The 16,893-nt window shown below is 41.1% G+C and overlaps 1 protein-coding gene across 4 annotated transcripts in view; it reads right to left on the reverse strand.

Annotated features, from left to right (window-relative positions):
* The window catches only part of RBMS3 (RNA binding motif single stranded interacting protein 3), a 1,408,740-nt gene that overhangs the window by 241,803 nt on the left and 1,150,044 nt on the right, over nucleotides 1–16,893 (reverse strand). For all 4 annotated transcript variants that reach the window (XM_066351336.1, XM_066351338.1, XM_066351337.1 and 1 more), the window contains one exon: nucleotides 13,488–13,645. In XM_066351336.1, the coding sequence (XP_066207433.1) occupies nucleotides 13,488–13,645 (158 nt within the window). The remainder of the gene's footprint in view (nucleotides 1–13,487; nucleotides 13,646–16,893) is intronic.

Here is a 16,893-nt window from a genome sequence, read left to right on the forward strand (position 1 = left end):
GGGCGGGGAAGGCACTGCATCTGAATAGTTACCTCGGAAGAATGTGCCCATTTTCTCCTCAAGTTTCACAATTAACTGCTTTGAAATACTAGCTCCAGCTATCTGCAATCTGGCACACGCTTCGGTTGAAACTGACACTAGCATTATCAAGTGGGTCTGAAAAGGCAGCACGCCAGACAAAGGTGCCTTTGCATGTCCCTTTCAGACGGGCCACTGAATCACTACAACCGCGTCCATTCTTCCTAGTCGGTACCTGAACCCCTGAGCGTCCCTTGGAACAGCTCACATGCCGGGCCAACCATTCACCCGATGATACATTAATTAGGTTCTTACAAGGTCCTAATCATTGTATAAAGCTTAAGGGTTTTCTGTTAGGTCTGATGTTTAAATATAAACACACATTAAAGGTCCCGTTTGACATTCTTTCTTGTCGCGGTGCCTAGAAACCTGGTTTCCATCACTCAAAGCGCACCACAGAATTGTGATTTTTTTTTAACTTTTTTTTTTTTTTTTCAACAGCTACACAGAGGAGCTAGTTTCACAGCCAATACAATTCCCACAGGCAAATGACATCAGATGGATGAGAGCCTGATCCAATATTAGCAGAATATTCTGGGTCAGACTTTACATGGAGAGGTAAAAAAAAACAACCATGTATTTTGCAAAACCATTTGCATCCCACCAACCCACCCCAATAAAATATCTCTCAGTTTACAACCTTAAAGCTATAAGCATTATTAACCATTGATTGAAAACAAATCCGCCCTGTCATTTATTATGGTTAATTAGAGGTTTCCACTATTGTGAAATTTTTGTGGTTTTGCAATCACAGGCTCTGTACAAATGATTGGCAACTTAGAAACATCCCGCACTGCAAACCAGTCATCCCTGATTTCCTGTAAGACTTACGCAAAGGGTCAACTTTAGAAGAGTTTTTAAAGTACTAAGATGTGTACTCCTGACGTTTCGAAAACAAATTATGTCATTTACTTTCTTAATCCACTGGAACAGAAGGAGTAGTAGTGAATCCCGGCAACAAAGATGAGAGGATGAGTTGAGTTTTCTTTGTTTTTGCAAATTGTCTTCCTGCCAGGTCCTGGACATTTTTAGATACAAGTGTCATAAATGCCCATTAGTGAAGAAGAGTGGCCTCCTTGCCATCTCCCTTTGAAGAGACCCAGACATTTGGGTCATGTGTGCTCAGCAATCACAACACATTCCTCTTAGGAAACAGAACTGTGGAGAGTACTTGACTAATGAAAACCCACTCCTGAGTTTTAGAATCACATAAATTCAGGACAAGCAACAGACTCCCATCTCAACTTCTACATCAGGGGTCCCCGAACTTTTTACACAGGGGGCCAGTTCACTGTCCCTCAGACCGTTGGAGGGCCGGACTATAAAAAAAAACTATGAACAAATTCCTATGCACACTGCACATATCTTATTTTAAAGTAAAAAAAAAACAAAACGGGAACAAATATAATATTTAAAATAAAAAACAAGTAAATTTAAATCAATAAACTGACCAATATTTCAATGGGAACTATGCTCCTCTCACTGACCACCAATGAAAGAGATGCCCTTCCAGAAGTGCGGTGGGGGCCGGATAAATGGCCTCAGGGGGCCGCATGTGGCCGCAGGGCCGTAGTTTGGGGACCCCTGTTCTACATTATTCTACATTCTAAAGAAACTAATGCCAAGAGACAGTGGTTGGCTTCCTCCAAGACTAGTTAGTGGATGAGCCTGGAATAAAACATTTGTCTCTTGACTTTCCATTCAGGTGGGTTATTTGGAAGAGATGACGCTCCAGTGAGGTCTCCTGTCCTCTTTCTTGATTTGCAATACTGATCTATATGCTTTAATCCATTTCTGAAGCTGGATTAGCTCTCTTCTACTCAAACTACTATTGACTGGAGCAGTTGTTTTAAAAAATGGAGACATACCCTGATATGACATGACCAAAAGGGCACTTTACCTGTCTGGTATTTATTCCAGAAAAACTGGTACATAATATACTACTCTCAAAAATTAGGGGATATTTCAAAATGAATATGAAGTGATAAAAAAAGAAGCATGTGAGCCTGACCTGTGGTGGTGCAGTGGATAGGGTGTTGACCTGGAACACTAGGGTCACCGGTTTGAAACCCTGGGCTTGCCTGGTCAAGGTACCTATGGGAGTTGATGCTTCTTGCTCCTCCCCCTTTCTCTCTCTCTCTCCTCTCTCTAAAATCAATAAATAAAATCTTTTAAAAAAAAAAGCATTTGATTTTTTTTTTTATTAAACAAGAACTTCAGAAAAGCAAATGACAAGTCAAAGAAAGCTGTTCAATTATGCAAATGAGATGCAAAACTAACTTATTTCATTGGTGAAAACGCGCTGTGCAAAAGGCTGAAAGAACTGGAGTATCTGCACGTTCCCTGATCCCCTAATTTTTATGAGTATGTAACCTATCATGAGAGAAACATCAGATAACCTCATATCTGGAGTCATTTTCCAAAATGCCTGACTAGTACTTCTCAAGAAACCTTAGGAAAGTCTGAGAAACTGTCACAGGCCACAGCAGACTGGTGAGACTGAACAACTACATGCACCATGGTACCCTGGATTGGATCCTGGAACAAAAAGACGGCATCAGTGAAAAATTGGTAAAATCCAAATAAAGTATGCAGTTCAGTTACTAGTAATATACCAATGCCAGTTTCTTATTTTGATAAATATTCCATAGTCATGTCAAGTGTTAGCGACAGGTGAAACTGAGGATGGGATAGATGAGAACTCTGCATGATCTTTGTAAGTTTTCTGCAAAACCAAACTTATTCCAAGATAAAAAGGCTTATTTTAAAAAGTCTGTACATTAAAAAGTATCAGGAAACTATTTTAGAAAATATCACTGCCTGGGCCCCGACCCAGGAGATTCTGACTTAACTGCCTTGGCATGAAGTCTAAGCACATCGTTTGCAGAGCTGACCTGGTGACTCCCGTGTGAAGCCAGGGCTGAAATCCACTGTACTGAGCTCTACGTCAGGGGTCCCAAACTGGACACTGGGCGCCAAATCCAGCCTCCAGGTATGTTTTCCTTGGACTGCAAAGAGTTTTTGGAAAATCTGAAATAACTGGCAAAATTCAAAATTGGGAGACTTCACATAAAAATTTGAATTTCTGATTCCTCTTGAAAATGAGATGATTTGTTCTATGTTTTGTTTTTGGTATGGCAAGTATGGTATAGTAAAAATAAATTTGTTTTTTTGTCCTGGTGCCTGGCCCAGAACTCCTAAAAGCCTTGGAATTTCCTGAGTAATAGAAATGTTTTTGTTATTCATAATGAGCTCGTTTTGACTATATCTGAGTTCACCTTAATGAGATGACTCACTTTGGGTACAGGATGAGACTAGCCATCAGGAAGGCGAAGTAAGTGATCAGCAGGTTTCAGCTTTTAGCTCTACCCTCCAACCACTGGAGATTCAACTCTACCACCAATGGCCAAGTAATTCAATCAGTCACGCTTGTGTAAAGAAGCCTCCATAAAAACCCCTGAATGACCGGTGTCAGGAGCTTTGAGTTGGTTAACACATTGACGTTCTAGGAGGGGGGTTCACCTAGAGATGGTACTGTAGCTCTTACCCATCCCTATACCTTCCTTGCCCTACGCATCTCTTTTGTCTGTTCCTGAGTTGCATCCTTTATAACAGTGGTTCTCAACCTTTCTAATGCCGTGACCCCGCAATACAGTTCCTCATGTTGCAGTGACCCCAAACCAAAAAAATAATTTTGGTGGCTACTTCATAACTGTAATTTTGCTACAGTTATGATTCAGAATGTAAATACCTGATATGCATTATGTATTCTCATTGCCTCTCCGCCTCCTAGGCTTCTGTCCTCCGGCGCTTGCTGCTCCCACCCGCTGATGACGTCAGCAAGCGCCCGACACACGTAATGCGCTGCTATGGACTGTGGAGCGTGTCCCCCCACCCCCTGCCCCTTAGGCCCCGGACGGATGATGCAATCACGTCTGCGCATGACCGCAGGCATTCAGTTTGGAACACACATCCATAACGGCGTGTGTTCAAGCTGAATAGCGCTGCTGCAGATGGTAGCGCGGCTTCTCAGTGGCCAAAGCCATTGGAAATATATATTTTCCAATGGCTTTAGATGACCCCTGTGTTTTGGTCATTCGACCCCCGCCAGGGTCGCGACCCACAGGTTGAGAACCGCTGATATACTAGTATACACAAGTAAAGCGTTTCTGTGAATTCTCTTGGTTGCTCTAATTATCAAACCTGAGGAGGATTATGGAAACCTCTGAATTTATTGTTGGCCCTGGAGATGTGTGAGTATCCTAGGGATAGCTTGTGGGATTCAGCCTTTAAACCTGTGGAGTTTGATGACAATTCCGAATAATATCAGAATTGAACTGAAATGTTGGAATCTCAGTTATTGTCCAAGAATTGGAGAATTGGTGTGAGAAAATAACACATATTTGGTATCAGATAAAGACATCACAACAACCACTGCCCTTAGTTGAGCAGTTGTTTTGTTTAAACAGAGCCCGTTTGCCATCATTCCTACAAAACCTCTATCAAGCGCCAATCCTAAGGCAAAGAAGCAGATGTTAGTTCGTGTTAACCTTGCACGTTTTATTTTCCATGATGGAATCAAGAGAAAAAAAGTTAATTTTTCCATGTGTACTTGTGTTTTTTGTTCCCCCTTCTGGTACGTCTTCTCTGCTCTGTTCTATGCCCTAAAGAAGTAACCCTTGTATGGACCATATATCATCTTGGCTCTTTTACCTGATGGCATTTCATTGGGTTCAGCCAATGGTGACTTTGTGGGAGTAGAGAGAAGGAAGACCAGTTCTTCCTCACTCTCTCTCTGCTTTGGAACTTGTCTCTGTAGCAGAGGTTGTATCCTTCTCTATCTATAGCTCATCCGGGCAGCCCCTCCTCCAAGGCTTAGGTCTCACTGGACTCTGGGAACACTTCTTCTCTTGCCTTCAGCTCTCAGGTTGGCAAAGACTTCCTTCTGTTGCTCATCTCTGGGTATCTTAATATTCCTCTGTCAGTTCCCTTAACTCTGCCCACACTTCTGTAAACATTCCTTTATTCTAGTCTCCTCCGTTGAATCACTTGGGGGCAAAATTATGTTTCCAGCCCACACTCTGATGGCTACACCATAAAACTATCAATAATCAAGAAACAACATTATGGCCTTGGCCGGTTGGCTCAGTGGTAGAGCATCAGCCTGGCGTGCAGGAGTCCCGGGTTTGATTCCTGGCCAGGGCACACAGGAGAGGCGCCCATCTGCTTCTCCACCCCTCCCCCTCTCCTTCCTCTCTCTCTTCCCCTCCCGCAGCCAAGGCTCCACTGGAGCAAAGTTGGCCCAGGCGCTGAGGATGGCTCCATGACCTCTGCCTCAGGCGCTAGAATGGCTCTGGTTGTAACAGAGCAATGCCCCAGATGGGCGGAGCATCGCTCCCTGGTGGGCATGCCGGGTGGATCCCGGTCAGGCGCATGCGGGAGTCTGTCTGACTGCCTTCCCATTTCCAACTTCAGAAAAATACAAAAAAAAAAAAAAAAAGAAAGAAAGAAACAACATTATCCCAAAGGCTGTGTGATTCAAGAAAAATGTAAGGAGAAAAATGTAAGGAGAAACTCAGGGAACCACCTGTCTCACTGAGATCCCGGCCTACCTCTGATTGACATCCTTGTCTAGATAGACCATAAACCAAATCGATCTTTACGCCATAGACTCATGCTTTCAGAAGAAATTCTGGCACAGAAAGGGAAGAAAATTAAAAAAAAAAAAAGCCGAGATAAGGAAAAGAATCAATGAGTACAGTAGGCTTAGGTCTTGAAAAATCCTGCCATCAAAGGCACAGGAATACATTATCACTTTGAATAAGTTTCTTTGAGCTTCAATCACATTCTTTACCTAGATATTATTATCGACTACCTCTTTGCTGTCCTCTGTGATTGAACGACTTTGCCTGTTTTTCTGTTTCCCTAATGTGAACTTGGCCTTACCATAGAGTTTCCATTCCCCCTTCCCTCGGCCAGTGCCGCTCTTTTCACTCCCCAAACACACCAAGAGACTCTTCTGGGTGGTTTGTTCTGATCATTTGCAACTCAGTTTAAATGTTTCCTCATTAGGGGGCTTTTCTGTCCCTGACTTCCAGCCTCTCATTCCGCCCTATTCTCTATTGTACCACTATGTTTTATTCTGTTTTACGACATTTTAATTATTTGATATTTTCTTATTTGTTTGATTGCATGCTTCTTGTCTCCTCAACTCAGCACAATAGCCATCCATATGAAAGTAGATATTTATCTTCTGTGTACACCTATAACTTTCTGCATCTAGGATAAGTACTGGCATATTAATAGTGCTCAAGATATATTAATTAGATGAACTGGATGAATAAATGAATGGGTATATTTAACATATCAGGAAAGGAGGCTCAGAGAGATTCACACAGATAGGAGTTGCAGAACTCAGAGGCCAGCTCAGTTATTTCTGACCCATAAACCCACGTTCATAACCACACAGATACAGAAAATAGACGGGTTGGTCCAACTAAACGTAAACTGAGAATGTAGGGAAGACACTAAATAAAAGGAACTCACACTTGTAGTGCAAATGATATGTCCAAGTCTCTCCTTTTTATTGGCTGGCAGCAGACAGCCTATGTCAAAAATACACAGCCTTTGGATAGTCTAAGCAGCCTTATCATGGCTTGCGTTTAGAGCCGGTTCAGAGCAAACAGATCTTTTAGGCCCTGAGCACAGCACATTGAATGGCCACCATTGCCAGTCCGGAAGTGACAAAGTTCTCCCACTTGGGCCTCCCATGGCTAAATCATATTCACAGCTCTCCCTTTGTTCCACAGAGGCAGTCTTTGGAATCGGTTCATTTTAATTTTGTAATTCTAAAACAATAAAGTATATGTTTTCTCTCTCTTTTTAAATTGTATAAAGGCGTGCATAGAAAAAAAAAATTGAGCCCAGGGGATTTCTGAATAATTGATTATTGAGTACAATTTCATTCATTTGTTTGTTTGGTTGGTTTGGGGTTTAAAAACATGAAGATGAAAGTGGAATGCAGAGCCCATGATCCCGACTTGGTGATGGAAAAGCAAAGGAGCAAGAAGAAGCAATGAAAAGAAACAGATGAAGGTAAACAAAGTGGCACAGAAAACAAAGACAAGGAAGTTGAAGGGGGGGGGACCAGGACTTGACGCTCCAGGGGCTCACATCTGGTGGCAATTGGAGAGGATTTAAAGTCACCACAAGGAATAGCAGCCTTCGTTCTCTTCAATCTCAGCAAACACAATTGTCACCTGTTTCTGGGCAAACACAGCTGTAGTTTGCATATTACTGATCACTAAGTTTACATTGTAGAGATTTTCTCTGCTCACATTCGATTTCCTGGTTCCATGTGTTGGTGACAGTAATGCCAGGAGAATTGCCAAAATGATGAGGAATTGTTAACACAAATACAAACTTGATGTAGATAGATAGCATCACAACAATTTCCAAACAATAGAAACACATTTCAATAAGCTGGATGGTCAATTGAAAGGCACGTATATTACCCTAAGAAAAAAGTTTTGGCAATTGCTTGATAATTTTTTAAATTCCTAAATTTTCATTCTATTTATCCTGAATCAGGGTTCTGATTATATTTTACCAGGTGGCAAAAAGAAGGGAGCAATAACCAGGCAGTAAAAGGCAAAACCACAAAATTGTCATGATAGTCAGTTATTAAAATAAAACACGAAAAGATTATTTTTGATATGCTTATTTATATTGATTTTTTAATAATCGGGCTGATATTCATTTGCCTGTAAGCACGATTAAATTTTTTTTACTTTGTGAAAAGAACTGAAATTATTTGTAAAACTTTTTTCCTTCGGTTGAGAGAAGTGGGACACAGAGCTTCCTCTGTGTTAAAAGTCATTCAAACAAAACTGCATGAGAATCAAATTAAAAGTACTGAAGAGGGGCGGAAAATACTACAAAATACAAAGGTCTCTGCGCTCAGCAGTCTCTCACGCTCTTTAGCTCACCAGGGGACAGTAAATGCATTTCTTAAAGAGAGTCTATGTTCCCAGATGTTGAAGCTGGATTAATTGTGAATGCTTACACCCCACCCCCCTCCTTCAACTCCCCCAACCCCTTCTCCACTTTGACTCATTCTTTACCAGCTTCTCATAATACTTTTTCAATGTGATTTTTGTTAGACAAACCGTCTCATGTTTCTGGGAATGGGAAATGGATAACATGAACGCACAGCCCCGTCCCTCCAGACTCGGGCTGATTTATGCTCTGATCCTCACCCTTGAAGGCAAGGTAATCTGTTGGCACCCGCTAGCCCTGCAGTTGTGGGTCTGACGGTCTGTCAGCATTCCCACCATAAACTTCTGTTTTTAGAGGTTTATGACTTGGCTGTAAAATGCTGTCTGGAAGGGGGTGGGGTCTTACAAAATTGGTTTAAGTTACAAGAGAATAAAAAACATTAAAAAAAAATAAAATAAAATGTCTGTAATTTCAGACACTATCTAGCGCTTCTGGAACTTTGAAAAGCTGGTAAATGGTGCTGCTGCCTGTGTCCCCTACTGGCATTCAAATCAATGCTTTGAAGTTCAGTGTTTTAAATATAAAATGAAGATACCACCTTGACTTTGAAGAGGTGGTGATCAGAGAAGATTAATGTATAGCGTTTGGGTAAGATAATAATGTGGGGTTTTCTATCTAGTCAAAACAATTTGAGGATCTTTTACATATGAAGCAAGGTCCACATCTGGTGGATGGAAGTGACCAGTGGTAATACTCAAAATGAAGGCTCATGAAAAAATGATTCAGGTTTCATGAATAGAGGTAGTCATAAATTCAAGAGATATGTACAATTTACTAGCACAATTATAGGCCAGCTGTTCTCCCAACGGAATAAGCACATTCTTTTAATAATGCCTGTGGCACTGTAACCTTTTAGAGGAAGAAATAATTTGTGAACCAATAATAGTTGAGCTGATGCTGCTATAGTTTTTTCTACTATCTCAAAATTGGTTTTTTGAGATATGCTATCTTCCTGCCTATGGCTATGGTTAAACACAAACAAATAAAAACAAACAAAAACTTAAAGTGATTTTATTTGTTCATTATTGAAAAATATAGTGGGGATCAATTATGTGTCACTCTCCATTCTAGGTTCTAGAAAAGGTATGAAGAAATATAAGGCTTGGTCTCAACCCTTGAGGGACAGGAAGAAAGGTACCTTCATGACAAGTACACCTTAAGAAAGGGGGGCAGTGTGAGAGGGGCATCAACAGGAATCAACTCCGTCTGGAGAAGTCACTATTTTGAGGCTCAGCAATGAGTTTTCACAAAACCTCCAGATGATTCTGAGAATCTAGTGCCCTAAGGCAATGTTTCTCAAATTTTAGAGAGTATCAGAGAAACCTGAACTTCTTGTTAAAGTGCCTTGCTGCACCCCACCTACACCACCCACCACTCATCGCTGATTCAGTGGACCAGCTGATTCAGAGGTCTAAGTTGGACCTCATCGTTCTACATTGCTACAATTTCCCGGGCGATGCTGCTGTCCTAGACACTACCCTCTGTGAACCACTGTCCCAAGATGTCCATTGCATGTAATCCTTTAACTTCTCTCACCACGTGCTACCCTTCGACAAATTCAGAAAACGATGACTTAAAATATTTCTGTTTTGTGGTGCAGAAGGTGAGCTCTGGTTAAGAAAGGCTGAATGGAAAAAAATTGTCTCGTTTACAGCAGGAAATTTCTGCAAGAGTTAATTTGAGAACAATCACGTTAGTGAAAGTAGTAGCCACAACTGTGTGGGAAAATGCAGAGCAAATCTTAAAGTCCGAGGAAGTAGGAATTTGGACAGATGTATTTACATATGTGATAGCCAAAATTATTTTCTCACTCTGTCAAATTGTTTAGTCGTGTGGGATTTTGTTCTTCGGAATTTCAGGTCTAAAATAATGAAATACTTATTCTCTGTTAGTTTCCTGGCTTCTTACAAAGAATGGCGAATTCAGGTTTTCTTTCAGTTTCTTAGGCATAAGAAATCATTGGCTTGATTTGAACCTAGGATTTCCTTTATAATCCACGTACCACTTTCTGATTCTGGAAAATGCGTGATTTAGAGTACAGAGACCCAAGTTTCAGTATTGGAATGCGACTAATGATTCATGTTCAAAGTTCAAAGTTGTTTTTTTTCTGAAGCTGGAAACGGGAAGAGACAGTCAGACAGACTCCCGCATGTGCCCGACTGGGATCCACCTGGCACGCCCACCAGGGGCGATGCTCTGCCCACCAGGGGGCGATGCTCTGCCCCTCTGGGGAGTCACTCTGCCCGACCAGAGCCACTCTAGCACCTGGGGCAGAGGCCAAGGAGCCATCCCCAGCGCCCGGGCCATCTTTGCTCCAATGGAGCCTTGGCTGCGGGAGGGGAAGAGAGAGAGAGGAAGGAGACGGGGAGGGGTGGAGAAGCAAATGGGCGCTTCTCCTATGTGCCCTGGCCAGGAATCGAACCTGGGTCCCCCGCACTCCAGGCCAACGCTCTACCACTGAGCCAACCGGCCAGGGCCCAAAGTTCAAAGTTTTAAGTCATTGCTCAGAGGCCCTGCTAGGTAGCTCAGTTGGTTAGAGGTCATCCCTGTTATGCTAAAGGCTATGGGTTTGATTCTTAGTCGGGAAGGTACAAAAATAAGCTGGAGAATGCATAAATAGTGGAACAACAAATCAATGTTTCTCTCTCAAATCAGTAAATTAAAAAAAATCATTTCTTGGAGCTTAGTCATTCTGCAACATCATAGAAAGATAATCATGCAATCTATTACTCACCCGTCTATCCATCCAACAATAAAAAAGAAAATTTGACTTAAGTAAATGTACAATCCACTGAGTGAAGACAGAAATTAAATAGTGAATTTATTGTGATTGTGATACATCTTATTTAAAAAAGAAACACACAACCTGGACAGGAGCTAGAATAAAAGAAGCTAACTTTGTCTGTAGGCTAGAGTTGGAGGCCAGGGAGGGTTTCTTGGCAGGAAAGACATTTAAGCCTACATCTGAGGGATAAGTAGGCAGAAACCAGAGGAGAAGTCAAATAAAACAGTCGAAAAAGGCAGCTTATGAGTAGGATAAGAGGCAGGAAGTCAGAGACTTGGAAGATGAACCGTATCAGAGATAATGATGCCAGAGGTCTATACATCCAGTTACTCGGGCCATGTGGAAAGGAAGTCAAAAGGCCCCTGACATGATCAGATTTGCATTTTTAAAAATCGCTTGTGGCATCTATATGCACAATTCACTGATGGAATGACAGATTGCATTCAGAGCAGGCATAAAATAACCATTTAAAATTCCCACCCTTATCCAGTTCCTAAAAAACAACAACAACAAAAAAAATCAAAAGCCATTATAGGTTTTAATGTTTCATGACACCACATACTGTGATTATAGTTTTACCCCTTACAATGTTCATTACTTGGTTCTGCGCTTAAGAAAAATATTCTTTAAAAAAAAAAATTCCTTTCAAGCAAACTTGACATGTACAGAAAAGATAAAGATGAGAGAAATGAACAGCCCAACTTCATATTATGAGCTAAATTGTGTCCCCTTGCTCAGATTCACATGATGAAACACTAACCCTTAGTATCTCAGACCGGGACTATATTTGGAGTTAGGACCCTTAAAGGGGCCATTACATTAATATGAGGTCAGACGGGTCCTAACCCAATTGCCATTTAAAAAGAGAAAATTAGGACTCAGACACAAGGGAAGACCAATTGAAACAACAGGGAGAAGGTCACCTACAAGCCAAGAAGAAGAAACCAAACATGCTGACATCATGAGCTTGAACTTCCAGCCTCTAGAACTGTGAGAAAATACACTTCTGCTGTTTAAGCCACCCTGTCTGTTGCATTGTACGGCAGGCCTAACAAACTAATATACTTGACACACAAAAAAATCCTTTGTTTAAAAAAATGAACCGTAGATTTTCTTAGAAAGCGTGTTCTGTTGATTAGAAAGATGTTCATTTCTCAGCAGGCGTACAAATGAAGGAGAAACTTATTTGTTAGAGAGAGATTTGGGGGGGGGGTGAGTGGGGGAACAACCAAAGGAGGTATATGCTATGTGAAGCATATCGGTGATGACGTTGAACCCGCACGCTGGCCGGACTTCCAATTACAGGCTGTACACTATCCAAGAATGACGACGTTGGCAAATTTCAGACACCCAGGTGGTGTGATGAGCTCTGTCCTGACCATGCAAATCAACAGTTAGCAGTATTCCGAAAACTTAAACGTGTCATGCGTATATTCCAGTCTGGGAGGTTTTCTTCATTGTGCCCGTTTCTCTTCAAAGTCATCAAACACACATTTTGCATATGTCTTATGTGTATGTAGAATGTTGTGTGGGAATATAAAGAATTTGAAGACGTGGCCCACAACCTCTAGGAAGTCAGGTTAGAAATCAGTTAACGCTCACATTACAGTTTGTTATCTTTCAAATCAGGTTAACAGAAGTTGGTTTGAAATGGTTTGGCAAGTGATGGCAGGGTTCATCATAAGTGGACACACCTGTTTGCAACAGAGTGACATTCCAGATGGCGCTGACATCCTCCATTCATCCATGTTAGTCAGCTGAAGACGCACACACACACACCAAGCCATGGAGACATAGCTTTTCCTATTCTTGTTTGTGGTTGAGCAGTTTTCTTTTTCTCAGTGGTTTCTTTAGCTTCGTTTTTCATGAAAACACAGCAGGTAGAACCACTTTAACTCTGTTCCTGGCTGAGATCCTCTTTTATAAACATTCCCTTAAAGTTAAAGTGAAAACTAATCTTCCTTTTCCAACAATGAAAAAAGTGCTATTTGCTTTTCTTTTCTTTTTTTTTTTAATGTTGTGTAAAACATTAAAAACACAGAAGCGGGGCCTCTTAAATGCAAATGCCCCCTGGACCCCTCTAATATTTTTGTCTTCCTTGGGACTTCCCAACAACCCCTGTTTCTCTGTATCTTTCTCTTCTCTCTTCAGCTGACCGAGAAAGTCTGTCATCTCGTTCTTTGAAAATCAATGCAAAACCATTTCGATGCTTTGTTTACAACATGGCCTCTTTAGCTTTGGGGTACTGAGCATTTATTATCTTTTAGCAGAAACTGGCAGCATCTGATTTTGTTGATCCATCGGCGTAGAGAAGACTGGGAACTCAGAATGCATATCATTATGACTCCAGACAATATAAACATTCTCTGGACACATTTTAGAAAGCACAACAGATTTATAATTACATTGGGATTCTTTGTCTTGAAGCAAGATACATAGGATAAGTTTAATAAACTTCTTTAAAAAAAAAAAAGTATGCCTTTGGGCCCTTGTGCTAGAAAGAAAGGAATGGCATTATAAGAAAATGACGAAGAAAGGTAAGTAATATACAAAGCAAGTATTTTACCTGGCAAAGCCAACGCCTCTGCTGACTCCATTGGCATCTCTTAGTATTCTTGTGGAAATGACATGTCCGAAGGGTTTCAGCATATTCTCAAGTTCCTGCTCATCCATAGAAATGGGGAGATTTGAGATGTAAAGGTTTGTTGGGTCTTGCTCTTGTTGCTAAGGAAAGGAAAGAAATAAATGCGGTAAGTTCTAAATATTGAGAAGTCCACTGCACAGATAGATACACTCTTGATTCAACTGCAATCTAGGTTCCACTCCAACGTGGTCTTGAAAGTTCTTGAGAGTTCTTTCACAAAGGGCACTGCCTCTTTTTACCGAACTTTCCCTTCTCTCCAGAACGTTTTTTTTTTTTTTTTTTTGTATTTTTCTGAAGCTGGAAACGGGGAGAGACAGTCAGACAGACTCCCGCATGCGCCCGACCGGGATCCACCCGGCACGCCCACCAGGGGCTACGCTCTGCCCACCAGGGGGCGATGCTCTGCCCCTCGGGGGCATCGCTCTGCTGCGACCAGAGCCACTCTAGCGCCTGGGGCAGAGGCCAAGGAGCCATCCCCAGCGCCTGGGCCATCTTTGCTCCAATGGAGCCTTGGCTGCGGGAGGGGAAGAGAGAGACAGAGAGGAAGGGGGGGGGGGGAGTGGAGAAGCAAATGGGCGCTTCTCCTATATGCTCTGGCCGGGAATCGAACCCGGGTCCCCCACACGCCAGGCCGACGCTCTACCACTGAGCCAACCGGCCAGGGCCTCCAGAACGTTTCTTACAGACACAATATCATCAGTGAAAGCCAATCTTTCTGTCTAGCCTCCCTTAGAAAATGTTATTGCAATTGAACTAAACTAATAAGTATATTCTTCTCTATCTCCACTACTATTCCCACTGTCACCACTCTTAACTACCATCACCTCTAGGGACGAATGTTGTATTTACTGAGTGCCCATAACATGCTAGGCATTGTTTTTAAACACTTCATATGCATGATTTCATTCAATATTCTCATTAGATATAATTGTTACTATTTCACACATGGCAAAATTGATCCTTCCTTGTTTAAGTTACACAGCTCGTCTCAAAGTCACAGCTGAAATCTGAGAGTATTGCCAAAGTTTGTGAACTTCACTGTGCTACTAAACTGCCATGCACCAGACCAATGGGGAAAATAATGTAGGTCCTAGAGCAGCAGCATCAGGCTCAGCATCACTGTAGAACTTGCCAGAAATGCAAGTTATCAGGTCCCACCCAGCACTACTGAATCAGGAACTTGAGAGTGGGCCAAGTAATCTGTGTTTCTTTGTTTTGTTTTGTTTTCTTTTTGTGGCAGAGACAGAGAGAGTCAGAGGGAGGAACAGAGAGGGACAGACAGACAGGAACAGAGAGATGAGAAACATCGATTCTTTGTTGTGGCACCTTAGTTGTTCAGTGATTGCTTTCTCATATGTGTCTTGCCCGGAGGGCTACAACGGACCGAGTGACCTCTTGCTTAAGCCAGTGACCTTGGGCTCAAGTTGGTGAGCCTTGCTCAAACCAGATGAGCCCATGCTCAAGCTGGCGACCTCGGGGTCTCGAACCTGGGTCCTCCGCATCCTAGTCCGACACTCTATCCACTGCGCCACCACCTGGTCAAGGGTAATCTGTGTTTTGAAAAGCCATCCAGGTGACTCTGATGACTGCTCAAGTTTATGAATTGCTGCCTTAGACCATCCATGAATATTTATATGCAAATGACTTCTGATGCATATCATTTTCTAATTCAATAGCAATAGTGCTTAAATAACCTTCACTTAATAGAATGGGAAACCAAACAATAATTGCCAGCATTATTTCCACATGCATGAATGTTCTCTATTTTACAGAATGAATGAATTGGAATACAATTGTATGTATGTCTCAAAACACAGCCATTGACCTGACATAATTAATTATTAATATCAAAATATATCAGATGTTTCAATCATTGTATTTTAACCAAAACAACAACCTTGACTTAAAGAATAAGTGAGATTAAACTGGAAAAAAAAATCCTAAGGTCTATAAGAAATGACGTTATGTAACAGTAAAATGTCTTTTGTGAAGACATGTTTTCATATATTACAAAAATTTGACATTTTAAGCATGATGAAAAACCACACACTAAGCAAGGTTCCATATATCATTTCAAGTCAAGAAACAAGCTTGGTATGAAACTAAACTCCATTATTTTTAAACATCTCTAAATATTCAGATAGGCCATAATATTTTTATTAAACTTTAAGATGAATAACATGTATTATTAGGTTCATTTCTTAAACATAGTTTAGTTTTCAAACATTTTAATCACCAAAGAAAACAGTAAAAAATAAACATATAATCAATCAGAAAAAGACAAGACAGCTTTAGTATATATTTAGCAATAGTGTAGATGTCGCCCATGTACAACTATAGTCTTCACACACACACACACACACACCACTAATAAGTGCTATGATCATAAAAAGAAAACACAGATAATATTATCCTTTCCTAAATGAGCATGATTATGGGTTTTGTTTTTGTTTTTGTTTTTTTAGCTGGGATTGTGGAGGAAAAAAAAGGCAAAAGTGGGTTTCAAATTTATAACGGAACTTCTGCATATGTAACTTTCAAATTTCACAACCCATCATTTCATTTTAATCTCCACATCATTCCTTTAATGAGAGCTGGGCAAGAGCATTATATTTTTGGGGTAATGAGGAAATGGAAGCAATAAAAATTCATCACCTTTTCCAAGGACAATCCAATAATTAGCGACGGAGTTAGAATTTGATTTGGCAACCAAGAGTTCTACCTGCCCCCTCCCCCCCCCCCTACTTTCCACCAGCCCACTGTTTCCCCTTCTCATTCCTTTGCATAGCATTTTAGAAAATTTTGCCAGGCATGTACTATTAGTTTACTTACATACATTTTTTTTTTTTTTTGGTAATTCAATATAACTTTAGGTGAAAATAAATTTCTTTCAAAAGATAACTTTATGTTGCTACCATAATGAAAAACCAGTATGACTCGGCATAAATGGGTTACAGGAAAGACAGGGAACAAGTAAATGTTATTAAATCGTAGCAGATGATGTTTGGTTGTAGAAGGCTTTGACCCTGGTGGTTGTCTCTCTTCCTACTCACAAATGAAATTTGTAATTAAAAAAAGTGTGGGAAGCATGCTAGCAGTAGACAGAATCTTTTTCCTGGAAAGAATAACAATTGAGAAAGAAGTGAGAAAAGGACAACTTTTTTATGATATAATTACTGGGTCTTATACACCTACACCAACTCAAGTCTCATGAGAGATCTATACATGCATGCACTGTCGCTCGGGAGTTCCTGCATTAACCGAGAGCTTCTAAAAGAGTGGACTGCAGCCCTGGCCGGTTGGCTCAGCGGTAGAGTGTCGGCCTGGC

This window comes from Saccopteryx leptura, chromosome 10 (genome assembly GCF_036850995.1).
Source record: "Saccopteryx leptura isolate mSacLep1 chromosome 10, mSacLep1_pri_phased_curated, whole genome shotgun sequence".
Classification (NCBI taxonomy): Eukaryota; Metazoa; Chordata; class Mammalia; order Chiroptera; family Emballonuridae; genus Saccopteryx; species Saccopteryx leptura.